Here is a 26338-nt window from a genome sequence, read left to right as displayed (position 1 = left end):
ACTGTAGACAAGAGAGCTGGGCATCTCCAGAGGGTTCGAGGGTTCTGCAGGGGACAGGCCCTGGGGTCAAGGCACAAAGTCCAGACTGGAGAGAAGCTTAGGATGAAGAGAAGGGACTCCCTGAAGTGCGGGAGCAGCTGACCCATGCGTGCGACCTCCTCCCTTCCCAATGAAGAGCTTCCCAAAGAAAGCCAGACGGTCACCGGTTGAGGGCCTAACCCACACAGGCAAGGTTTTCCTTCTGGGTCTGTTTCTTGTGCGTTGCCTTCCTTTCTAGTCAAAAACAAAACTGCACAAGGAGCCCAGGAAGTCACACCTGCACTGAAAAGAGAAGAGTCTTGACCTGTGTCTTTGTCCAGTCTGGTCGCCACTCGCCACAGGTCTCTGTTTTAAAAAGAAACTCATCAAAACTAAAGACCAAAGACCAACTAAAGACCACACGGGTCTTTGCTCATGTGCGCCCCGTATATCAGTACTCAGGAGGCCCAGAGGCAGCTGGGGACCCCCATACCCTCTCCCCCCACTGGCCCGTTGCTCTCGGCCTAAGGACAGTTCTCACCTGACTGTGACGGGAATTACTTTCTTGCTCTTCAAATACACATATTTTGTTTTCCTTTTTAAAACCATTTAGTGACATACAGTTCATGTGCAAAGCGGTCCAGCGGTTTACATAGGTGAAAAAGAGTTGTACAATCATCACCACAATCAATTTTTTGGTCATTTCCTTCATTCTTGTACCCACCGTTATTAGCTCCTTGTTTCCCCCCAGCCTCCCCTGTCCATAATCCTAAGGATCTATTAATCTAGTTACTGTCTCTATTTATTTACCTATGCTGGGTTCTCTATAAAGGAAATCATACCCAAACACACAAAACCATCAGTAAGGACAAAACAAAACACAGATAAACTCACACCAAAGGACAGCAGGAAATAACAAACCCTAGAACAAGTTAAACATGGGCCAAAAGGCGATGAGACGGATGGTAAGCTGGTCAATTTTAAACTAACTAGGTCTGCAGTAATCCATTTCTCAACTCACTCTGTCTGAGGACAAAAGTATTCACACATCTGGTTGATGGTCCAAAGGAGCTCAGTGGAGACTTAATCCACGTGGGAACTCTGCACATGGATTTTGGGCTTTCACTGTCATTTGATAGCCTTCTGCAAACCAAATGCTCAAAATGTAAGCTCTAACACAATTCCCTCCTCTGATCTTGGATTTTATTATTTTATTTTGCTTTACTTTTAGTGAAACCATATGCAGCAAGGCATCCACCACCTGGACGACTTACCCATGTGCACTTCAGGCAGGGATGTTGGTGACACGCTTCAAAATGCGTCACCTTCCTTGACAACTTTTTCCAAACTATTTCACTATCACACACAGTCCCCTAAAGTTCTTGTCTCTTTGGGGTTGTCCATTTGATCCCATATGGATACATCTTTGAAAGAGCATACTGCTGAAGGCAGACCATTCTCATTTAGAGAATGTTCTATTATTCTTCAGTTCAAAGGTGACTCCACAGGATGGTGTCAGCCAAAGGGCTAAAGATTTCCTCAGTGTAATCATGTCAGGAGAAGTTGTCATCTGGCCTCTATGGATCCAGAGAGTCTGGATTCCATGAGAATTGGAAATGATGTACCTTATTTCCTCCCTTTTAATCATGACTCTTCTAAACAATCCTTAATCTGATGATAGCAGCTGGGCACCATCTAGTTCTTTGCCACCCCCACACCCCCACGCCCGCAAAGACGGCAGCCATTCGTAGGGATGGTTGGACACTTCCATTCCCTCCACTGCCTCCTGGCTTTCCCTTTCCCTCTGGTTTCCCAGCTAATAGAGACCAGTTACGACACATTGGGTGGATGCTCACAAGGAACTACCCAATGAACCAGAAGGTAAAAGAGAAGTATCACAAACAATATTAGACCAATTGACTGGACTGTCCCATGAGATCATGACTTCGAGCTTCCAGACGGAGAAAGAAATCCTGGGTGGTATTTGGTTGTCCGTCTGTATTAGTCTAGGTACTTTGGAGAAACAAATCCACAGCGACTCATGGATAAGAGAGAGTTTTATGTAAAGAAAATGTGCATCACGAAAACATCCCAACCCAATGCTGCCCAAGCCCACAAGTCCAACATTAACCCATTAACCCAACACCAGTCCACAAAGTCCTTCACCTCACAAAACAGAGGCAATAATGCCGACTGCAGGAGGAAAGCTGAGTCCGTGAACGTGTAAGCATCTCAGCACTGGCAAGGGTCTCCACACGGCTGCTCCAGCACCCAGGGCTGCATCGGGATAGATCCATGCGGCTTCTCCTTGGGGATGTCTTGGAGGAAGTCAATCTTGCAAGCTGAAGCAGGGAACTGCTAAGGCAGCTGCACCCGATACAACCGTCACAAAGCAAGAGACCCGAGAACTAGAAAGGCGAGGATTCACCACCCATTTATCCCTCCGCCTTTCAACCAGCACCACATGTGATTATTGGCCAGGCTGGCACAATTAACTAACTCACCGTCCATAGGCTGTATTCGATTCAGCAACTGCTTAAAAAATAAATAAATAGTTGTACCATCTTAGCCTTGCACTCTACTCACTATGATTTAATTTTGTTTGGTTTTGCAAGCTTAATGAAAGTAGAATCAGACACGTTCTATTTCGTGGTTGATTTCTCTTGCTCAGCACGATGCTTGTGCAAGATTTGTCCCATTGTTTCTGCAGCTGCAGTTCACTGGTTTTCATGACTGGTTGGTGTTCTACACGTACACAGCAATGTATACATCCATCTGCTCTTGGTAAATAGAGGGGTTGCCTCCGATTGAGTCTTCTGAATAGTGCTCTTCTGCACACGTCTGCTCAGGGGATATATTCTGAGCAGTGGACTGGCTGGATCATACTGTATGCGATGCTTCAACTTTCATAGGAACTGCCCAGCTGCTTTACAAAAGGGTTGCACCAGGCTCCAGCCCCACCTCAGGGTCTGAGTGTTCCAGTTGCTCCCCTATCTCCCTAATCATTTCACATTGTTTCCATTCTGATGGAATTTTAACTTCCAATGTCCTGGTCTGTGCTGCTGAGAATCTTCCCACATGCTAATTAGCTGCTGGGACATCCTCTTGTCTGGTGTGCCTGTTCAAAACTCCGGCTCACTTTTCCACTTGTTGTCTTGGCTTTTCTTGGTTAATGTGCGGACATTCTGCATGTAATCTGGCTCCAAGCCCATTGCTGGTTGTCGGCGTGACAAGTCTCGTTTCCGCGCAGACGTGCATTGGCGCTGGGGTCACCGTCAGTCAGGATGGGCTTCAGGGCAACCGGTTGGGTCAGAATGCCTTGATGAACAGATAGCCCTTATCTGAATGCACACTTCTTAGTCCTCTCTTTCAAAGTTGATGTATGTCGTGTGTCTGTGTACGGCTCTGTGTGCTTGTGCAGGGACCTGAATGGGGCATATCTGTGTGAGTCTCTGTGTGACTGTGTTTATTTGGGTGTGTGTCTGTATGTCTATGTGTGCTTGTGTGTGTGTCTGTGTGATGTGTCTCTGGGGATCCTGTTTAAGAAGTCTCTCTCTAGCCTGGAGCTAGGCTTACTTTCTTCGGTTGGTTTTTCCTTCCACATCTAGGTCTGGGGGTTATTGAAGCTGTGAAGGAGTCAGACTTAATTTGTCACCACTGCAGTGCTCTGTTGTCTCAACGCCTTTGATTAAAAAGACTGTCCTTTCCTCCGTAGTCTACTCTGGCCACATCATAAATCAAGTAATGGCTCCTGTGCATCCATTTTTAGATGCTTCTAGTCTACTGACCCGTGCCTCTAGTTTGAACCACACTATCTTCATCACTGGGACTTCATGATAAGCCTTGACGCCGACAGAGCGGGTCCTACCATCTTGTGCTTCTTCACTTTTAACCTGGACATTCTTGGCCATCGTATGCCCTTGCCATCAGATACCATTGGGCTTCAAGTTGGGATGGCATGGCTTCTGTAGATCCATTGGCATGGGAATGAAATCTTGATACAATGAAGTCTTCAAGTCCATGGACAAGATCTTCCTTCCAGGCTCTTCAGTCTTGTATTATATGGTTATGATGTTTCGTCTCATGTCATAAGCAGGCAATAAACAGGAGAGGTTCCGCAGAGCAATGAAGAACGTGGACTGTAGACTTGGAAAGTTCCTGAGTTCATGTCCCAGCTCGGATTACTGATTCTGTAGCCGCCTTTGTGCCTCAGCTTCCCCGACCTCCCCTCTGTCAAATGGGAATACAATGAACCCTCGCCACTTCACGCTTCGACTTCCGCGGCTTCGCTCTATCGCGGTTTTTGCGTAACAGCGCATGCTCTGTCATTACTGCCACTGATTGGCTCATACTGTACACGCTTGATGCCATAAATAATATAATAAATAATAAATGATAATTGTAACGTCCAAAATGTTTTACTGTATTTTCCCTTTTTCGTTTAATAAATTGGGTAATACGAGTGTAATGGTGACTAAAGGGTGTTTTTTCATGTCCTCTATGCTCTAACTACGAAAATATTTGATTTACAAATAAGGAATCCTACTTCGCGGAATTTCATTTATCACGGTAGGGTCTAGAACCGATTAACCGCGATAAACGAGGGTTCACTGTAATGACGATACTGACCTTACAATGTTGCTGCTGCTGTCCGGTGCTGTTGAGTTGATTGACTCATTGTGATTCCATGTACAGGGGAGAACGGCCCCTGGGAGTTTTTGAAGCTGTAATCTTTATGGGAGCAGACAGTCCTTCCCTGGGGCCATTGGATGTGCTTGAACCGCTAACCTTTTAGTTACCAGCCAAGCACTTAGCTATTTATACTACCTGGCCTCTTCATTTACCTTACAGGGTTGGTTGAAAGCAGTGGTTCTCAACCTGCGGGTCGTGACCCTTTGGGGGGGTCAAACGACCCTTTCACAGGGGTTGCCAATTCATAACAGTAGCAACATGACAGTGATGAAATAGCAGCAAAAATAATTTTATGGTTGGGGCTCACCACCACGTGAGGAAATGTATGAAAGGGTCGCGGCATGAGGAAGGTTGAGAACCACTGCTTTAAAGGCTTCCCTTAGTTGATACTTGTAAAGCAGCTGGGACAAAAAACAGAAACATGATTTATGTTTGTACAGGTAATGTTAGATTCCGTGGGTGGGAAATATTTCAATTCTTGGCTTCACATGAGAAAGAAATTCATGCCAAAGCCTGGTTTTTGATCCAAGTGAGTTTTTATAAAGGACAGAAGAAGTTTCAGGTTTTACAGTCACCAACACGGGCACCCTCAGGGCACTGCACACCCACACATGGCGTCCCTGAGGCCAAAGAGAGACTGCAGCACCCCCAAGCGAAAGGCAAGGGGTGGGTAAGGGGGTGGGCAGGAGTCCCAGGTTCTGGCTTCTTAGGGCCTTCCGCTGGGAGCCATGGTTGATGGTACTGGTTGACCCCATTGGCTGGATTAAGCCCACCTGGCCTAGATTGGGCCAATCCAGTTGTACCGCCCACCTCGGTGTACTGTGCCTTCCTGGCTCGGAGCCTGACTTGGCGCGTGCCCAGTGGGCACCCTGGTCCTTGTTCTGCTAACAGTAACACATTCAAAGGATTCAAAATTTTAAATATATCAAGATGATGTCAAGTAAAAGTCTTCCCGTCTTTGTCCCCCGCATTAGTTAATTGTGCCAGCCTGGCCGATAATCACATGTGGGGCTAATTGAAAGGCGGAGGGATAAATGGGTGGTGAGCCTCGCCTTTCTAGTTCCCGGGTCTCTTGTTTTGTGATGGTTGCATCGGGTGCAGCTGCCTTAGCAGTTCCCTGCTTCAGCTTGCAAGACTGACTTCCTACAAGACATCCCCAAGGAGAAGCTACATGGACCTATCCCGATGCAGCCCTGGGTGCTGGAGCAGCCGTGTGGAGACCCCTGCTAGTGCTGAGATGCTTGTTCGTTCACTGACTCAGCTTTCCTCCTGCAGTCGGCATCATTGCCTCTGTTTTGTGAGGTGGAGGACTTTGTGGTCTGGTGTTGGGTTAATGGGTTAATGTTGAACTTGTGGGCTTGGGCAGCATTGGGTTGGGATGTTTTCGTGATGCACATTTTCTTTACATAAAACTCTCTCTTATCCATGAGTCGCTGTGGATTTGTTTCTCCAAAGTACCTAGGCTAATACATCCCCCATGAATGCATTCCCAATTCCAACCCCCTTGGTAGGCATTTCCGGTGCCCTTTCCCAGAGTTTCCTTAAATGAATGCTTGACTTCCTTTTTTCCGATGAGAGGGGGCATCGTGCACGTGCCTTGCACTTGACCGTCACATGGAACCGGGTTTCCCAGATATCTTATGTTGTTCCCTGTCCCCACTTTTGAAGGTTCTCAACAAGTGCATAGTCTTCTACGTAGTTACCTGGACCTCTCCTCAAAATTCTCCTGTTGTAACTTTCTCATTCTCCTCTTATCTGTAATAACTGTGCACACATGCTACTGCCTCCGTAAAGATCCCAGTGACCAGGTGCTGTCACGCTGATGGTGACATGTGGCGACCCATGTGTGCCAGACTGGTAGTGTGCTCCAGAGGGTTCTCGAAGACTGTTGGGGTTTTTTTTAATAGTCCACCAGGCCTTTCTTCCAAGGCTCTCCTGAGAGGACCCGAGCCTTCAATATTTTAGTTAATGGCCCAGCGTGTTAGCCATTTATTCCACCCAGAGACTCCATCTATAGAGATCACTTCCCACAACTGCCAGGCGCATGCATTTGCAGTTGTGAGAAAAGTTACTAAGCAGGCCTCCCCAAAGGCTGCACTCATGTAGACTCCTGCCAGCCCTGTGTGAGAAGGCTTTCTATTATTGTACATTGTTGGTTACCATGGAGACAACTCTGACTCATGGTGATCTTATGTATCACAGAATAAAAATGTTGCCTGCTCCCTAGCCATTTTCATAATCGTTGGTCTGCTTGAGTTCATTGTAACATACAATATGCAATGTTGTATACATCCACTCCTCACTCAGCGACTATCTCGCTATCCGACATTTCACATTTCTGAAAACATCTCCTTTCAAGTATTTTGCCCATTAACATCTGGCAGTAACGTGCACTGAAGTCTGAGTCAAGCGTCCTGCTGGTGGTGATGGTTGAGGTTACTTGCCCGCTTGGCTGGACCGTGGGTCTCAGTGGTTTGGTTTGAGATGTAATGATGTAGTTATCTTCCATTTTCTGATTTGCTGTGATCATCCTCCATTTTCACTAACGCTCACTTTCAAATAAGAACCTGGTCTTTGGATAACTGTGTCGATAAGTGAGGGCTGGGTCTATATGCTGTTGGTGTGGGGTTGAACATCTATAATGCTCTCTTAGTGAGTCAGAAAGGTTGACTGTTGCCTGTTTCATAGGTCACTAGTACGTCCAATCATTATGCTGTTCTCGCTAGGCATCATTGAGCCGGTTTTGACTCATCGCACACACACACACACACACACACACACACACCCATGGTAGAGTTAGAATGGTCCCTGTGGTTTTCTGGGTTGTAATCTTTGTGGGGCCAGGAATTCAAACAGGACTCAGAAGAGGATGTGGAATGAGGGACAACATTACTGATGTCAGATGGGTCTTGGCTGGAAGCAGAGAATACCAGAAAGATGTCTACCTGTGTTTTACTGACTATGCCAAGCTATTTGACTGTGCTGCTCAGCATGGAAAATATAATAGAGAATGGGCATTCCAGAACATTTTGTTGTTCTCAGGTGAATCTATACATAGACCAAGAGGCAGTCATTAGAACTGAACCACATGATTTAAAATCAGGAAAAGTGTGGGTCAGGGCTGTCTCCTTCCACCGCACTTACTCAATCTGTGTGCTGAGCAAGTGTCTGACAAGCAATATGGGGGACACTGTGGCATCGGGACTGAGGAAGGCAGGCTCAGGATCAACCTGTGATGTGCAGGCGCCACCACGTAACTCACTGAAAGCAAGAACAGATGGCCATGGCAAAGGATCTCCTGTTACTCGGATCCACAATCAACGCCCAGAAAAGCAGCATCAAGAAGTCAAATGAATTCTTACCTTGGGCAAATCTGCTGCTAAAGACCTCTTCAAAGCGTTGCAGAGCCACGCTGTCACCTTGAAGACGAAGGTGCGCTGACCCAAGTCATAGTACTGTCCGTCGCCTCACATGCAGAAGAAAGCTGGACCATGACTGGGGAAGACCACACCAGAGTCGGTGCTTTTGAACGATGGTCTTGGGGAAGCATATCGAACCGAACGCGGGCTTCCGAAAGAACAGACTAACCTGTCTCGGAACAAGTGCAGCCAGAATCTTCCTTAGACGTCAGGACGGCATGATGACAGCCTATGTGCTTTGGACATGTTATCTGCAGGGACCAGGCCCTGGAGAAGGGCATCAAGCTCGGTCCAGTAGAGAGGCCGGGGAAAAGATGAAGCCCCTCACAATGAGATGATCAGCTCTGTTGTTACAACAGTGGTCTTCACACAACAGCCCTTGTGAGGACCGTGCGGGCCGGGCAGAGTTTTGTTCGGTGATGCATAAGGTTGCTGGGACTCAGAACTGGCTGGACAGTCCCGAACATCCACAACGACAATCTGTAGGGGGGCAGAGTGGCCAGTGGGTGTGAGCCACAGACCTTGCCGCTATTGGCCCAATGCTTCCCCAACGGGGCAAGAGGGCTCCTTCCAATCCTTCTAGAAATCTTCACTGAACACCCACTCTCTGTTGGGCCCTGGCAAGCAGTAGAAAATGTGACTGTGAACCTCGGAAAACAGAGAGGCTAGGGGCCACCAGGAGGCAGGTAACTCGTATAGCAGGCAGGGAGCAAACCATCTTGTTCACCACGTGATCACTTGCCGTGTTTGACATCTGTAAGTCCCCTGGCTCAGTGACCCTGCTCATTACACTTGATTCCCATTTCAAAGCAATTCCATTGCAGTTGATTCTAGAAGGGACATGGACCGATCACCTTTGCAGTGTGAAACCAGAAAGCAGGGTTCTCCACACCTGCGTGTACAGGACCCCACTCAGCTCTACCTACAAAACCACCCCTGGACATGAACTTCTCTTTGTCAACGTTTCTGATTGTTCTACTGCTTTATTGAGAAGGTTATAGAACCATATCATCCAGCCTGAGATGGTACAGAGGGAAGTACACTGAAAGCCTCCCTCCCTCCCATCGGCCAGCCTCCCAGCCCCCTCCCCGGGCCACTCTGGGGTCTGTCCCACTCATCCTTCCAGGGCAACCTCAGCTGGCTAGCAGCAATGTGCAGGTGTGATGGACGGCTGTGCGTCCAGCAGGAACATCGCCATGGAGACCGAAGATGTGGCTGAGCCGTGTAGCCCTGGTTCTGGGTCCTCTCTGCCTCTAAATTCAGTCCCAGCCAGGAGGTCCTTCCCCCAAATCCTCTCTTCTTCATCGCCCCCCTCGAGGTTCATCTGTGGGGGTTGGGGGGGAGGGTACCGGGTGGAGAAGAGCTAGCTGCTCTTTGATGGTGCAGAACCAGTGCTGTCATGGTGATGATGACCCGCCTGGAATGGCCTCGGATGGATCGTAGGGGCTCAGTAAACACTGGGTGCGTGAGGACAACTGCTTTTTACGTTCTGGGCTCTTGACTGTGTGCCGGGCAGAATCCTGTCCTCCATTATCCCAGGACATAGTAGCGCTCCTAGTCCCTGTTTTGACTATAAGGGGACCAAGGCAAAGAGAGCTCGAGTCACTGGCCAAGGTCACCGAGCTGGGATCCAAACCCGGCCTGCCTGGGTCCCAAGCCCATGCCCAAACCACGTGACCGCAAGGCTCCTCCTCATCACTGTAGGCTTGATAAGTATTCGAGGACCAGGTGCGAGTGTGGACACAATTGGCACCCTCACCTGTGATCAGGCGTGCTCAAGACAGTCAGTGGAGTCAGGTGATCGAACCTAACCTAGCCCTAACCCTAACCCCTACCACAGTGCAGGCTGTGTCCGGCCAGATCTGGGCCACAAGGGGCTGGCTGGGACAGGGAGAGAGTGAGCCAGAGGAGGTGACAGAGGGAGGGAGGGGCAGCTCAGCCCAGGTTCCCAGGAGGCTGTGGTTGTCCAAACACTCAAGAGTAAGTGGTGGGGCCAGCAGCTGGGGGGAGGGGAGGGAGAGCCAGCAGTGAGGGCGTCTGAAACACTAACACTGGGGGCTCTGCCACACGGTGGAAACAGCCACCCCCAGGATCCCCTCTGAGCTGGGGGGCAGGCAGAGCCCATGGGGATGAGGGACCCAGCTGCCGGTGCCACGTGGTGAGCCAAGTCTTGCTTGCCCTCCTCACACAGCACAGGCAGAAGTGGAAAGTTTGAAGACCTTCAACCTGCCGGGGCCTTTGATGTGGGCGGTGACGTGTGAACCTCCCCAGCTTGACCTGCCCTCGGCACTTACTAGGTCCGGAAGTCCTGCTTACGCTGACTTCCCCCCCTGAGAGGCTGTGGGGAGAGGCCCCCAGAGCCCCCTCCCAGGTCCCTGGGAACTGGCTGCCATGGGGGGAGGGAGGGGTTATGCTACACCCTGGTCCCCAGATTCTCATGGAAAGCCAAAGTCTCCCCAGGGAGAGGAAAGAGCAGGAAAAACTTCCTCACAACAGGATTGCCCAAGCACCGTCCTGGGAGCCCCAAGCCTTGGGGGAAGCCACAGGTTCTGTGCAGTTATTTAGCCTGGGGGACAGGGCCTTGGAGAGGGGGTGTTCTCTGCAAGTGTCTGTGTCTAAAAAGAATGAGGCGAGGGTGGGGCTGGCTCCTCCAGTGTTTCACATGGGAGAAGGAAAATCCAGCTTCACCTCAGCACGGCCAAGGCCAGTTCCTCGGGACTGAGCTCAACCCTGCCTCTCACCCTCCACCCTCCCCACCGAGCTGGGCACCAATTGTCCGTCCTTGGCAGCTGGCCCTAGTGGCCACACAGAACTCCCAGACAGTGCTCGCCATGGTGGGGTTATTAAGGAAGTTAGCAAGTTACAAATGCTCACCAAAACCCTTGAGTCGATGCGGACGTGTGGCCCCACCAATAGGACAAGGTAGAACTGCTCCAGGGGGCTCCCAAAGCTGTAAAGGCTCCATGGGAGTAGAAAGTTTCATCTTTCTCCTGCGGAGCGACTGGTGGTTTTGAACTACTGACTTGGAGGTGAGCAGCCTAACTCATGACTCACTGTGCCACCAGGGCTCCGGGACAAATGCACAGGGTGCAAGTATTCAGGCAGGACAGCTTCTTCTCAGCCGTGCCTGCTGGGAGGACTCTCTCTGGTCTTTGGTCTCTCAGCCCCCATGACCCACTGACCTCTGCCCTGCTCATGCAACGTGACAAAGCTCTTTGAGGGCTGCCAATAAGTGCTCAAAGGGCATGCCACTCCAACATACGTCTCAGCTCTGGTCCCCTGGGTCTGCAAATCCAGCTCCACCAATTAACTCCTTGAGGCACCTCTCTCCACAAACCAGCCTCCTGCCTGAAGTAGCTCAGCTTGACTTGCTCTGTGGTGTAGTGGCTACTCTTGGGGCTGCCACCTTCAAGGTCAGCTGTTCAAAACCACTAGCTGCTCTGCAGGAGAAAGACTGGACTTTCTACTCCCACATAGAGTTACAGTATCGGAAACTCACAGGGGCAGTTCTATCCTGTCCTCTGGGGTCACTATCAGTCAGCATCAACAGCAGTGAGTTTGAGTGACAGGCTGTCAAGACCACCACTCTGTCTTGAGCTCTGGCTCCTGGTTCTGCTGTGGCTGCTCCTCCACCTCTCCTCTGTTGCTCCTCTGGTGTCACAGCCATCTCCTGGGATCAGGGAGGATCGCTGTGCAGGGATCCCGGGACCCTAAGGGTGCGTCCCACACCTGGCTCTTCTCTCACCAGTAGTGAGCTGCCCCATCTGGCTTCTGTTATACCCAAGAGAATGGCAATCACAACTAACCCAGTCAACATTCACGCACAGCTGAGTCATGTAGCCCTGTCACTATCTTTCCCCATCTCCCCTTACCCAGACCCTTCAGGAAACAGTTGTTTTCTGGTTGTAACAAGGACTGTGGCCAGAGGGCCATCTGAAGTAATTCACTGCACTGCTGCATGAGCGGCTCTTGTCCTGAAACCTATCTGGTCAGCCTGGCCTCTGTTTTTGGTTCAGTGTGCACCAACGCCTGGGCCAGAGCTGGACCACGGCAGCTGCTGTGGCTCACCCTCGCTCACACCCAAGCAGAAGGTGAAAGAAAGCTACAGAGAAGCTGGCCTGGCTGCCTGCCTCTCTCAGGCTGTCCACTGGCTTGGCAGAGAAGCCTTGGCATCTAGCAAAGGGTCCGTGGAGCCACAGAATCATGGAATGCATCATGCTAGAAGGAACCTCATGCCTTGGTCTCATTCATGCTCAGTAAATATGCAGTGTAGGCACTGCCGCTGTGCCATGCAGAGCGTGGGCAGACATCACTAATAGATCCCAGCAGCACTCTTTTCCTGCTAAGCCTTCAGCATGATAGGCTAGGTAGCTGCTGCCAATCAGCTGGAATCCACATGGGGAAACTCAACTCTGGTCTAGTCCAACATTCTCATTTTACAGAAGAGGCTGCTGAGCCTAGAGAGGGGAAGTGGGTTGTCCAAAATCACACAGGAAACAACAGAAGCAGACCACAATCTCCTGCGTCCCAGCTCGGTGCTTGTGTTAGTCAGGGTAGACTAGAGAAACAAATCCATGGACACACATATGTGTGTAAGAAAGAGCTTTAGATACAAGGGCAATTGAATATTGAGAAAACATCCCAGCCCAGTCCAGATCAAGCCCATACGTCCGATATTAGCCCATATGTCCAATACCAATCTGTAAATTCCTCTTTAGACTCATGCACCACATGCAATGAAGGCGAATGCAGGAAGATCACAGGCCAGTGGGTGGAACGTCTTGTGGATCCAGTGGCAGTGGAAGCATCTCAGCGCTGGTAGGGGTGTCCCTGTGGCTTCTTCAGCTCAAGGACGCTAGGGTAGCTCCGTGTGTCTCCTCAACAGGAATGTCTCCCAGGAAGTGTGTTAGTGTCCCGCCTCCAGCGAGCTATTTTAGCGCCTCCAAATGAGGTCATCAAGCTGCACCCTGACTGACAGGCTAACCTCCACCCCTTCACTCTTAAGTCTCAAATTGACAACAGATTATGTAACTACCACAGTGCTATTTCCTTTATTTCTTACTCTTTCCCCCCAGTAAATGCAATATTTGTTAGGACACTATGCAGCTCATCATCGCTGTCTAAAAGTGAATGCCCATCTTCTCTGTGCTATGACTCACCCTCAGAAGCCAGGTGAATTTCCTAAGAGTGTTGCACATCTGCAGAGAACCTGGTGGCGATTCAGGCCCTGGGACTAGGACTCAACTTCCTAGACTGGGGGCAGTGGAGATCACGTTCCTTTCTGTGCAACCCAAGGCCCTTCTGGGGTCTTGCTTCTCTGGGGTTCCACATTTCAGAGGCAAATAGGTAGAAAGATACTCAGCATGCTCAGCAGGATAAAAATGGTGTGGTGAGGGGATTCAAAACCACCCCATAATTCATCCTGACCATTCAATGGGACAAGCATAGTCCCGTCAACAACCGTGTTATGACCACTGGGCATCCTTAGGCACAAGAATGAAGTTGGACCCCTACCGGACACCATAAGCCAAAACTGACTCCAGTCAATCAAATACCAGTCAGTCAACTCCCATTGAGCTCTTGGAAGAAAGCAGAGGGGCGAATCTCCTCGGCCGTGGGTGTGGCGGTGGATTCTTAGCTATGACACCAAAGCACAAAAACAAAACAACAAAAACAGACAATTTGGATTTTAGCAAAATTTACAACGTTTTGTTCTTCAAAGGGCACCATCCAAAAAACGGGGGGGGGGGGGATCTCTATCGTGGGAGGAAAAATGGCAAAACATCTATTTGATAAAGGCTTTATACCTAGACTATCTAAAGAACTCTTACAATTCAGCAACAGAAAAGATAAATGATCGCTTTTTAAAAAAATGGGTAAAGGAGCAGAATAAAGATTTCTCTAAACAATATTGGCAAATGGCCGATAGTGAAAAAATACATAACATCACTAGCCACCAGAGAGATGCAAATCAAGACCACGAGCTATCACTTCAAAACCACGAAGATGCTGAAGCAAAAATACGAGATAACAAATGTCGAGGAGGGTGCAGAGACCGCTCGGGCCCTGCTGGTGCGCGTGTCAACGGTGCAACAACGGAAGGGGAAGCAGTCTGGAAGTGCCTCAAATTGTGCAGCGCAGCACTGCTGTATGACTCACCACCCCACTCCTAGCTACAGAGCAAAGAGTTAAAAAGGAATGTGCGAACAAAAACCGTGGGGCGAGGGAGACAGCCGTCGGGGTCAGATATGAAAATAATAGTAATTTATACTTTGCCAAGGGTGGGAGGGAGGACAAAAAGAGGAGCTGATATCAAGAGCTCAACTAGCAAGTCAGTGTTTAGAAAATAATGATGGCAACATATGTACAAATATGCTTGATCCAATTGATTATGGATTGTTATAAGAGATGTAAGAGGCCCCGATAAAATGAGTGTTTTATTTAAAAAGAAAAAGAATATTCGTATACTTACACGAGACGTTAGTAGCTGTGTTCTGTGTTCGTGTTGGGCCCAAAGTGGAAGCAACCTAAATGCCTATCAGCTGACAAATGGCTAAATAAAATTTACTATCTCCCTGCGAAGGAAGATTATTTAACAATAAAAAGTAATGAATCACCTGGTACTGCCTGGATGGACCTAAAAAACACTAGGCTGTGTGAAAGATGGCAGACACAAAAGTCCACCTGTTGTACCGTCCCATTTATACCAAGTGTTAGCTCGTAGAGACAGAGAGTAGTGGCTGCCAGGGGCTGGGGGGCTGGGGAGAAATGGGGCCTGACTGCTGATGGATACAAGGCTGTCAGCGGGGTGTGATCCAATGTCCTAAAAGGGACTGTAGTGATGTCAGCACAGCTCTGTGAGCCAAACCACTCATGTCTGTGTGCTCCTAAGGCAGAGGGCTTATAGCTCAGCCACACGGTGGTTAAGAGGCAGGCCCCAGCTCCCAGGCATTCATGGGAGAAGGGGCCTGTCTAACGCCCAACCCAGTGTCGGCCACAGGGGTCAAGGTAGAGCAGTCGCTTGAGGAAACGGAGTGGACAGGAGTAGGGCCCGGGGCGGGAGAGATATGAGCCAAGTTCACAAGGCTGCAAACCATGTTGGTCTCGTGTCGGTTGCCTGTGAGGCTCCAGGAGGGGCCTCATCCTGATCTAGGCCCCTTTCCCTTTGGACCGACTGTCTTCAGAGCAGGGTGGGGCAGGGGTAGGGGGTGGGGATTGTAGAGACCAGGCTTAGCCATTGCATAGGATGAGTGAGACACCACCCCACCCCACCCCCCGACTACAGCCCTGGCCCATCAGGACTAGAACTGAACTCACCTCCTTACTAAAATAAGCAACCGTTTATGATCAAAAGGGCAGCATTTACCCTCCTCGCTGATGTTCCAGGAGCCCTGCTGGCAGAACGGTGAGGCGCTGGCCGCGGTCTGCAAGGTTGCAGTCAGAGGCTTAGAAAGGAAGGAGGGACGGACACCAGAAACACGGCAGGCAGTGGGATGGGTAAGTGGCGGGACATTGACGGCGGCAGAGTTGCATCAGAACGTGTGTGAATGGCTGACTGTAAAACGATGATGTGCTCCATACAACCTTCAGCCGATTCACCACTAAAAGTGTAGACACAAGCGTGGACAAAGTGACGGGTTGCGTTCAATTCTCAGAAGTGCTGAGAGCCCTCGGCGCTGTAGTTCTCACCGTGGGGTGGGGGGCTGGGGAGGGCAGGCCTGAGCAGAGCCCGCTGGGCCTGGTGCAGGGAACCTGAGTGGACACGGTTGGTGGGTGCCCCTTCAAGCCCTCCTGGGAGAAACAGGCTGCCACTTACAGGCCATGTGATCCAGGGCAGGTTAGACTGTGCCTCAGTCTTCCCATCTTTACATGGGGACCACGATGACCCCCCTTCCTAGAGGAGCCCTGGTCTTGTAGTGGTTACTCACTGGGCCGCTAACCAGGAGGTCAGCAGTTCAAAACCACTAGCTGATCCTAGGGAGAAAGATGAGGCTTTCCATTCCCATAAAGAGCTGCCGTCTTGGAAAACCACAGGAGCAGTTCTGCCCGTCCTGTAAGAAAGGACTCGGTGGCAGTTGAGTTTGGAGTTTGACCAGAAGCCCCTCCTAGAGCAGGGCTGCGTGGAAGATGGAGTAGCGCTCCCTAAGTGTGCTCTGGCTTCTGGTGGCTACAACAGGCAAGATGCTACCCTGGTTGGCATCACCAGCACACCACCCAGTCCCTCCGGGTCCTCTGGGGACTCTTGGTGCCTTGGTCAGGGCGATTGGCTCACCCTCTCCTATTTACCCCAGGAGCCTGCCTGGCCCTCTGCTGGCTGGGGAGCCCTTTTGGGACAGGGGCAGGCCTCTCCCTCCCAGTAAACCCCTTTAGTCTTGTTGAAGCTCAGAGGTAGGCCTAAGAGTCAAGACCCCAGGCGGGTCCTGCCTTTTCCTGGTCCTCTATCCATCCCACACCCCAAGTTCCGGCACATCTGTATAAGGGGCCCAGTCCCCTTGCCTGACCTCATTGGACCTGCCCTCCCCGGGATGTGCCACGGACCCCCTGTGTTAGTCCAGATAGACTAGAGAAACAAATCCACAGAAATGCATATGTATATAAGAGAGTTTTATATAAAGGGTAATTGTACATTAAGAAAACATCCCAACCCAGTCCAGTCCAAGCCCATAAGTCTGACTTAGCCCATATGTCCAACACCGATCTACAAAGTCCTCCTCAAACTCACAAAACACACAAAATGACGCCAAATGGAGGAGGATCACAGGCCAGTGGGTAGAAAGTCTTTGAATCCAGTGGTGGTGCAAGCATCTCAGTTCTGGCAGGGGTCTCCACGTGGCTTCTCCAGCACCCAGGGCTGTATCAGGCTAAGTCCATGTGGCTTCTCCTCAGGGATGTTTCTCAGGAAGTGAGCCTTGCCAACTGAAGCAGCTGCACCCTGGCCCGACCACCAGAGAGCCAGAGACCCTAGAACTAGTAATCCCACATGTGTTTATCAGCCAGGTTGGCACAATAAACCTTAATTATCTCACCACTCAAAGCCTGTGCCCTCCTAAACTGCAGCATTCTGGGTCCTCTTTCTAGACAGGTGCCTCCAGCCTGGACCCACACCCCAGACTACCACTGCCCCACTCTGAGCCACACAGAACCTCCTCCCTGCTCAGTCAGGGCGCAGACAACACACACGGGGGCTGCGGACACCCGCTCACTCGCTCCTTCCTTCTAGAGCTATGAGAAGCGCCCCCAACACGCCGGGGTGCGGAGCCCCAGGCCTGGGCCCTGCAGCTCTGACCACTCTATGTCAGGCCGACTCCGCCCGGGTGGCATCTGAAGGCAGCGAAACTGCTGCTCAGCGCTCACCGCTCAGTTCCCCACGGGCAGAAGAATCGGTCGTGGGACAGGTCCTCTTTCCCGTGGGGTCACTCCAACGTTGTGCAGGATCTTGGCTTCATCCTAACAGTGCCATCCACTATCCAAGGCGGCTTTTGGGGTCTTCCTGCCTTACACCAGCCACGCAGTGGTAGTTAGGCTGGGCCCCTGCAATAAAGCCCAAATCCCAGAGCCGGGGGCCACGGGTCTTGGCTCCAACACAGAACCAAACCATTTGGAGGACCTTTTTCAGACCCCGACCCCAAGCCCAGCTGGGCCTTGTGTCTTTGAGTCGAGGCCTGGGCAGAGCGGCCCTGTCCCAAAAGCAAACTCATTGCTATCGCATCCATTCCTACTGGTAGCCGCCCTGTAGGACAGAGTAGAACTGGTCCTATGGACTTCTGAAACTGTGACAGCTCATCTTTCTCCTGCGAGCGGTGGGTGGTTTCGAACTACTGCCTTGCAGTGAGCAGCAGCCCAGTGCATGACCACTAAGGCGCCTGCTGGCACCTGTGAAAGACCAGAAACCAGACAGGATGAGTGCTGAAAGGCCACCCGCAGGTGCTCAGGCCAAGTGCTCCTGCGACCCGGCTTCCTGGGCTGACCCAGGCCTTTCACCATGTCTTCTCTCAGGTGGGTGGCTGCAGAACTCCCAGGGGGGCCACCACAGAGGCTGGCTCTGGGCAGCTAAGAGGCAGGTCAGTGGGGCCGGGAGAGGGAGGAGGGGTCCGCAGACACTAAGACCTGGACCTTGGAGGGGAAGTGCAGGAGGACAAAGACGGCAGCCGCTGCCTTCAAGCCGTTGAGGCAGAAAGTTCGAGAAGGAATCGCTGAGCTGGGCAGAGTTTGGGCCTCGGCTCGTGTGAAAAATTGAATTGTGTTCCCCCAAAAGCGAAGCTAATATTCCCAAGCCCCGTACGCTGAATGCAACCTTGTTTGAGGAAACGTGGTTTTTCTTTGCGGGTGCTATTAATTACATTCACTGAATAGACCAGGCAGTGGGTCCAAACGCTGATCTCTTCTGAGTGGCATTTATAAAAGAGAAAGACAGCTAGGGTCACAGTCGCGAGGGGAGGGTCTGTCCACACGCTGAGGAATGCCCCAAAGGGCCGCAACGGCTGCGGCTCTAGAAGCCGAAAAGAGATGGGGAAGCGTGTGTGAAGAAAGTGAGAAATGGAGAGAGAGGGAATTTGCAAGAGAGATTGAGAGAGAGAGAGCCAGAGTAAGAGGAGAGAGAGGACTGACCTAGGCCTGAATTTGTCCTTCTTGTTCCCAGAACTGTGAGGGAAAACACTCGTCTTCATGTTTGTCACAGTGGCCCGGGACATGGAGACTGCCCGGTCAGAGGAGTGGCACAGCTCTGAAGGGTCAGCCATGGTCAAACGAGCCCACTGCTCTGACAAGACCAGAGAAGAGTATCGGACCGGGCAGACACGTGCAGATCCTATCACTTGATCTCTTTGGGTGACTATCTCTGCAAAGCGCAGTGTGGAGGATGGGGCGGGGAGTTCACTGTCAGGCTCATGCAGGAAGGCAAAGGCGGGAAGGCCCCAAGCTACCTGCATGCCCACCACCTGCGTGCCCACCACTGTGGTCTGGACCAGCCCGAGAGCACACAGCATCTGCCAGCCCGGCCGGCGACTCCCACACCACACCTTCCCCTCCGCCTCCCTGCAGCCCTGCGGAAGACCCCCAAAGCCACCTTGGCGCGGAGTTGACAACAACAGTGTGCTTGGGCTCCAGGCCAGCCTCACCCAGCTGTGCTCTGCAGCCCCTGTCGCCCAATGTGGCAAATCCTGACGCCAAGCCACGAAGGTGAAGAGGGAGGGGACACAGTCCAACCGGCCCGCCGGAGGGAAGCCTCTCCTGACGGTATGCCAGGCACATCGGTGTCCCAGGGTTTATTTGAACGGCGTGCTTTGCCGATGTGGATTTATGCAGCGTTGTAGAGACTGGGCGACGTAGTTGACATCCGTCATCTCAGGGAGTCAATCAGATGGTGGCTGCGTGCCAGTGAGTCCGTTCTAACTCATAAGGACAAAACGAAACACCGTCCTGTCCTGCACCATTGTCACCGTGGTCCTTCTGTCTGAGCCTGTGGTGAAGCCCCGATGCCGTCCATCTGGCGGAGGGGTTCCTCTTTTTCACTGCCCGTCTGGTTTACTAAGCAGGACATCCTTCTCCAGGGACTGCTCTCTCCTGGCAACATGTCCAAAGGACGTGAGACAGAGTCCCACCAGCCTTGCATCTCAGGAGCAGACTGGCTGCACGTCTTCCAAGACAGACTGCTCTTCTCCAGCACCATCCTTCACCTGTTCACCTTGACCTTGGACAAGTCCTCTCCTCTCCTGACCAAAGTCCCCACCCTCTCCCCAGAAGCCCCCTGAGTCCCCTTCCCCTTTGGGAAATGCTTTCTGTCCTCTGGACTTCTGGGTCTCCATGACCTCAGACCCTTCCTCAGCTCCCAAGAGTCCCTCACCGGGCTCCTTCCTGCCTTACCCCCTCCTCTCGGTAGTTCCTGAATGCATCCCGAACTCCACCTGCAACAGCATCATGGTCACAGGGCAAAATGAGAGCCCCAGCCATGCCTGGCCGCCTCTGACAAGTGGTACGCTTGAATGCTGTTCTATTCGACCCCAGACCAAAAAGAGCTCACTGCCGTACAGTTGATTCTGACTCACGGTGACGCCATCGGACAGAGTAGATCTGCCCTGAGGGTTTCCAATATGGCATCTCTTCATGGGAGTAGAAAGTCTCATTGTTCTCCCGAGGGGCTGCCAGTGACCTGGCAGAGCTGAACCGATGCAGAACGACAACCCTACCCGGGCTCCCTACTCCGCACAGTGTGTCCTAAATCTTACCATTGCAACAGGCAGTTGGTATACATTTCTTAATACCATGCCTCTGAATCCCTGTTGATACTTGCAGCACATCGCAGTTCTGCTAATGCCCTGCAGTGAGGGTCTACTGTAATGGCCAGCTCGGATCGCTACCTCGACCCGTGGTCCTTACCAGGGTGTGTCCTCTTGGTTGTTAGTTACTATCACATTGGCTCTGACCTATGGCAGCCTAACAGGACCACGCGTTGACCAGTTTGGCTCCATCCGCATGGTCGTTGGCATGTTTAAGTCCATCGCTGTGGTGCTCCTGTTCATACATTTCCGGGAGCCTCCCCTCCTGTCCGCTGACTCTCCACCTGCCCAAACCTGCTGTCTCTGTCTACAGCGTGCTCTTTCCTGATGATGTGTCCAGAGCTAAAGTCTCACCAACTCCCTTCCTAAGGGGCATTCTGATTGTATTTCTTGGAAGATTGTTCATTCGTGCTTGGGGCACCTGCAGACTATTCAATAGGAAGCACTCTCCTCACTGGCTACAGAATCCCTCATGGGTTGAGGACAACAGGCACATTTCCTAGAGGAGAAAGCTCGTGGGTTTTGACATTGTCATTACACCGAATGTAAGCACCACGGTGTGTCTCCCATGTACTGCAAGCTCAGTTGTAATTTGACTAGGAAAGACTTCCGACGGATTGAACACTGAACTGTGGCCGGCTGTGTGGTCGCCTCTCGGAAGTGCCCACATTGGAGGGAGAGAGAGAACAGCGATTGTGAGGCAGGCACAGGACCAGGCAGTGTTTGGTTCTGTGGGGCGCAGGGTCACAGGGAGTCGGAACCCACTCCGTGGTTCCTAACAGCAGCAGCAGCAGCAAAACGATCCACGTGCACAGAGAACTGACCAGAGACCAGAGGCCGCAGACCAGGACGTGGGGGTGGGGGCCGTGGACGTGCTCGTGGTCTTGGCAGCCGGCCTTGGCTCACGGTCACACGGCAGCAGAGCTGTTGTCTGGGCGACTGAGATGATCTCCATGCCGTTGCTCACACTTGCTCCTGGGCCTGCGGGTCTTGGCCCCGCCCGCTGTTGCTGCGAGCAGTGTGCTTGGCCAGAAAGAGCCCCCTGACTGCTTGTGGGGAACCCTGATTTGTTGCCCTCTCACTTCTCCCTTTGGGGAGGCGACTTCCTCCAAACGTTGAGTGTGGCACCTCCAGCCTCCTTCTGCATGATGCGAACCAGTTCCCTTGAACTCACGGGAAGCAGCAGGCTGGGCAGAGCACAGGACCTCGGCTACCACAGGGGTCATGTCGGCCACAGTGCCGGCCTGGGCTCCTGCATCCTCCAGGGCAGAGTCTGCAGACAGGGGTGCAGTCAGGGGGCGGCTCCCGGACCCCTGGGTCAGAACACCCCAACGTGGACTCGCTTCCTCCAAGAGCTGCCCTGAGGGTGCTGGGTGCTGGGACAGAGGCTCGGCCGCTCCACAGCCCACGGTGCAGGTCCCGCCTCAGCCCCCTCTGTTCTGCCCTGTTTTCTCTGTGGCTGGAAAAACAACAGACACCGTTTCTAATAAGTAATTCTAAACTCGATCTCTCGTCTCAGGGAAGGGTCCCTGGTGGCGCAGTGGTTAAAGTGCTGGGCTGCTAAGGTAGCCCAAGGGCCGGCACTTCTAATCCACCAGCCGCTCCGTGGGACCAAGAGTCGGTGGTCGGGACGTTTGCTATGAAAGTGGTCACATGTCCCCTAACAACTCTTACCACGTAGTCTGTCAACTGGACGGATCTTCCCCAAAGACCTCTTTAGTGTGTTACAGAGCAAAAATGGCACTTTGAATGCTAAGGTGCCTCTGACCCAAGAGACCGTATTTTCAAGCACCTCATATTCGTAACAGGAACCCTGGTGGCGTAGTGAGTTACACACTGGGCTGCTAACCACAGGTCAGCAGTTCTAAACCACCAGCAGCCACTTGGGAGAAAGATGAGGCCTCTAGTCCTGGGAAGAGTTGCAGGAAGCCCCCAGGAGCAGTTCTACTCTGTCCTAAGTGCAGTCAGCCTCGACTCGGTGGCGGCAGTGTGAGTTGGGTTTGGAGACTATTCAATATTCTCCTCCAGAACCATCATTCTTCTGCCAAAATGTGCCTATTTGCACCTGCACGGTGTCTACGTTATAGTTCAAGAAAATGTTAAAAATCCTCTTTGGGGCTCCAGTGTGGCCTGTGTGGCCCAGAGCCACCTCGGTTGGACCGGCTCCGTCCATCACTACGTGCTCACCCCATCGGAGGGCTCGTTTGCCCCTTGTACGACAGCTGGTTGTTTCCGCTCATGTCTCACCTGCTGTATCATAAGCTCCTTAAGGTCATGGTATTTCTTTTATAACTCCGCATTCCATCCCCCAGAGGGCCACAATCCTAAAGAAGTATGCCCGGCAGGCTGGTGGCAGGACGGACTAACCGTGGGATCCTCTCCTCTCAGCCCCATTCCAGATGCTGGCAAAGGAGGGGGCAAGGAAGAAGCGGAGGAAGGTGGCATGGGGCTCTGCCAGCCTGCCGCCCAGAAGAACTGCCTTCCCCGTCGTGGCCTCAGCATCTTGGAGAAGCTCGTGAGAACGTGCCCCGTGTGGCTGCAGCTGGGGCTGGGCCGAGCAGAAGCGGCCCAGATCCTGAAACAGGAGGTGGCCGGGGTGAGTCGGGTGGCCCAGCTCAGTGGGGGGTAGGGTGGGGAGGTGAGATGCACACCTGCATGGGTGTCCCACTTAGGCAGCTGTGAAGGCGTCCCTTTTTGACCGTGGTGTTTCTCCAGAACTCAAGGTGGCAAGGCTGGAAGGCATGGTTTCTGCTCTGGGGAGCAGGTGTTCCCAGCCAGAGAACAGAGGAATTCACGGCTAGGGTGACCCCTCTCGGCATTTGGACTAGTGTCCTGGCACTCAGCAAGTTTGGGACAGAGCACATGCACAAAGACATGGGCATTCTCTCTCTCTCTCTCTCTCTCTCTTTCTCTCTCTCTCTCTCTGATATATATATAGATAGATATAGACATAGACATAGATATAGATATCACACACCGCTCCTAAGGTCTGGCAGGGTCAGGACAGGTGATGGGGGCCCTTGGCTGTGAGCTCACCCATCTAGGCCTACATGGATCTACATGGCCCTGACCACTGGGTCCCCGGCCTCCACCAACAAGGCAGGCCCTGCAGCTCTGGTTTTGGAGGAGTCGGCCATTCTGTTCCTGCTGTAACGGGCATGATGGGCACTCCCCCAGCAAGTGGGAAATAACCCTAAAATAGGACAACAGGAAAATCCATCCGCTCAGGAATGTCTGGGCCAAGAACAAAAGCACGTTTGAGAACAAAAGCATCCTTGGTGTCTTCAGCTGTGGGCGGCTGCGTGTCAGGCCGCGGGGAGGGCAGCACGTCTGTCCTAGATGTGTTCTCTCCAAGGCCTGTGGCTGAAGGCAGACAGGGAGGGCACCCCGGGGCCATCGGACCAGCCTCCTCAATGACAGTAGTTTACCGAATGACAAAGAGGAAGACCCTCCACACGAAGGACTGACACGGGGGCTGCAACAAATGGGCGCGGGCATGGGAACCGTGATGGGGATAGTGCAGGACCGGGCAGTGTTCCTTCTGTTGTGCAGAGGCCGCTATTGGGTCAGAACCGACTCCATGACACCTGTCTACAGTAGCTCTTCAGAGAGGACAGGGCCTTCGAGGGGGCCCTGGTGGTACTGCTTCTGCTTCCTGGGGGTCTCTAGTCCAGGATCCATGGGAGCAGTTCAAAGGAAGGAAAAAGAAGGAACGGGAAGAGCAGGCTGACTCACGTCAGCTCAGCAAGGTCCCAGCGGTGCTTGTTCCCATAAGCAAAGGAGCAGGGCGAGGACCCTGGGCACCATATCAGGGCAGGTGGTGGCCTGGTCAGTCAGGGAAGGCTTTCAAAGGAGCCACCCCCAACAGGGCGCCCCATCTTGGAGCCGCATGGTGAATGGCTTTCATCTGGAACTGTTCAGGCAGTACCCGACGAGGGGTCTTGAGGTCAACCAAGGAGACCCTTGCACCAGTCTTGTCCCTGGTCACCTGGCCTCACCGGAGGGATGGAGCCCAGAGCTGCTCCCTGGGATCTCCGCTGCCTTCCTGAGTCATGGCCCCATCCAGGGCTGGATGCCACCTCCACACAGTGAGGGCTTGGTGTTCTTTGTCCTGGGGGCTGGGCAGCAGGAAGCAGAGGATCGGATGGGGGGGGGGGGAGGGGTTTGGGGGACACCACCTGCTGCGTGCTGACCACAAGGCAGGCACTCTCCTGAAGCCACCCGAGCAATTCCATCATCAGCCACCTTTTGGGACACTGTCAGTTTAGCCTGCTTTCAGCTGCAAATAGCAGCAAGCCTGGCCTGAGGTAACTCTGGGCACACTCCTCATTGTCCCCCTGATGGCTCTTAGTTGTGTTTACGTGCTCGGGGCTGCCATCCTCTGGAACACTTTCCAGTAATCCCCGTCCTAGATTTGTCACCTAGCGGCACCGTTTTGAGGCCCTGTCCACGGATACCTCCCAGAGGGTTCCCCGTGTCTAGCTCAACAGCTAAAGCCCCTCATTGGGGAGCCCAGAGAAGACCATCTTCTTCCAATGGAGAGTACACTAAGGTAGACCACTGACCTGCCCACAGGGAGCATCTCTCAGGACCACCCTCCAGGCTGGAAGCATCAGGGGCCTGTGAGAGCCAGGCCACAGCAAGCACAGACCCCTCTCCTGCCCGTCTCCACTAGCTCATAGACACGCTGCCATCGAGCAATTCTGACTCCTCACCACCCTACGGGACAGGCAGAACTGCCCCTGTGAGCTCTCAAGACTGTAACTCCTTACAGGAGTAGAAAGCCCTGTCTTTCTCTGGTGGTTTCAAACAGAGACTAACATGGAACCACTGCACTCCCGGGACTCCTTGAAGGATAGCTCACTGCCATTGAGTCGATGCAGGACTGGCTGGGTTTGTTACGAGTCACAGAGGGTCACCATGAATCAGCACCCGCCGCCCCCCCACCACAGCTAACAGCCACCGTCACCTAACAGAGCCATTGTGAGAACTGAATGATTCTGAATGGAAGATACTGAGGGACCGAGCCCAACGTTGGCCACTTAGGGACCGAGCACAGACATGCGCCGCTCTCTTAACTCGGGCTCCTTTCCTTCTTGTCTTGCATTCAGCCCCTCTTGCCCCGGGTGTGTAGCCTTTGTCTCCCCACCTTCTGCCCTGAGACTTTCTCCCAAGTCATGCAGGTGGCTCTGGGTGGGACCTGAGGCCAGGGGACTGCGGGTGGGTGAGGGGAGAATTCATTCACAGCGAACACCGGTGGAGACCACTCACCATGCCGGGTGCCTCCTGTGCAGAGCCTCAGTTCCCCCACCCCCAAGAGGCAGGGCTGTGGCATCTTAAGTTTCTGCTGGGTGGTGGTAGGTGATATTGTCCACTGGACAGAGCAGAGCCCTGAGCTCAAGGAAGCCACCACACTCCTCAGGGACACAGAGCTGAGTGTCCCCAGGGGAAGCCCACCTGGTGGTCCTTCCCCCTCACTCGCTGGAGGAGTCCTGTCCAACCCCTGCCAGCTGCATTGTCTCTGAACGCCCCTGGGAAGGGTCCTGGTGGTATAGGGTGTACGCGCTGCGTGGCTCACCGCAAGGCCAGCAGTCTGAACCCACCAGCTGCTCTGTGGGAGAAAGCTGAGGCGCCCTACTCCCAGCAAGATCGCGTCTGGGAAACCCGCAGAGGCGGTTCTGCCCGGTCCTGTAGGATCACGGAGAATCGGAGTCGACTCGATGGCAACGAGTTGGGTTTTGCTTTGGGTTTCTTTGAAGCATGATGGGTGGAGAGTTCTAGCCGTGCTGACTATGAGAGGTGACTACGGTGCCAGGGCAGGGTCATGCATGATCTGCAGTGCTGGTCACCCTTGGGGAGGCCAGGGACGAGGGGTAAACCTATGAAGAGGTGCAATAAGAAGCCCACATTGTATTGTGACCCTGAACCTACGCA

At 52.6% G+C, this 26338-nt stretch overlaps 1 protein-coding gene across 1 annotated transcript in view; it reads left to right on the top strand.

Moving 5' to 3' along the window:
• RIN3 (Ras and Rab interactor 3) overlaps positions 1–26338 on the top strand; it is a 114799-nt gene that overhangs the window by 17438 nt on the left and 71023 nt on the right. Inside the window, exon 2 of the mRNA XM_045287778.1 lies at positions 22793–23000. Within this exon, the coding sequence (XP_045143713.1) occupies positions 22793–23000 (208 nt within the window). The remainder of the gene's footprint in view (positions 1–22792; positions 23001–26338) is intronic.

Source organism: Echinops telfairi, unplaced genomic scaffold, assembly GCF_000313985.2.
Source record: "Echinops telfairi isolate 266 unplaced genomic scaffold, ASM31398v2 ScPeMD7_18;HRSCAF=68, whole genome shotgun sequence".
Classification (NCBI taxonomy): Eukaryota; Metazoa; Chordata; class Mammalia; order Afrosoricida; family Tenrecidae; genus Echinops; species Echinops telfairi.
This window is presented reverse-complemented; position numbering and strand designations above follow the sequence as displayed.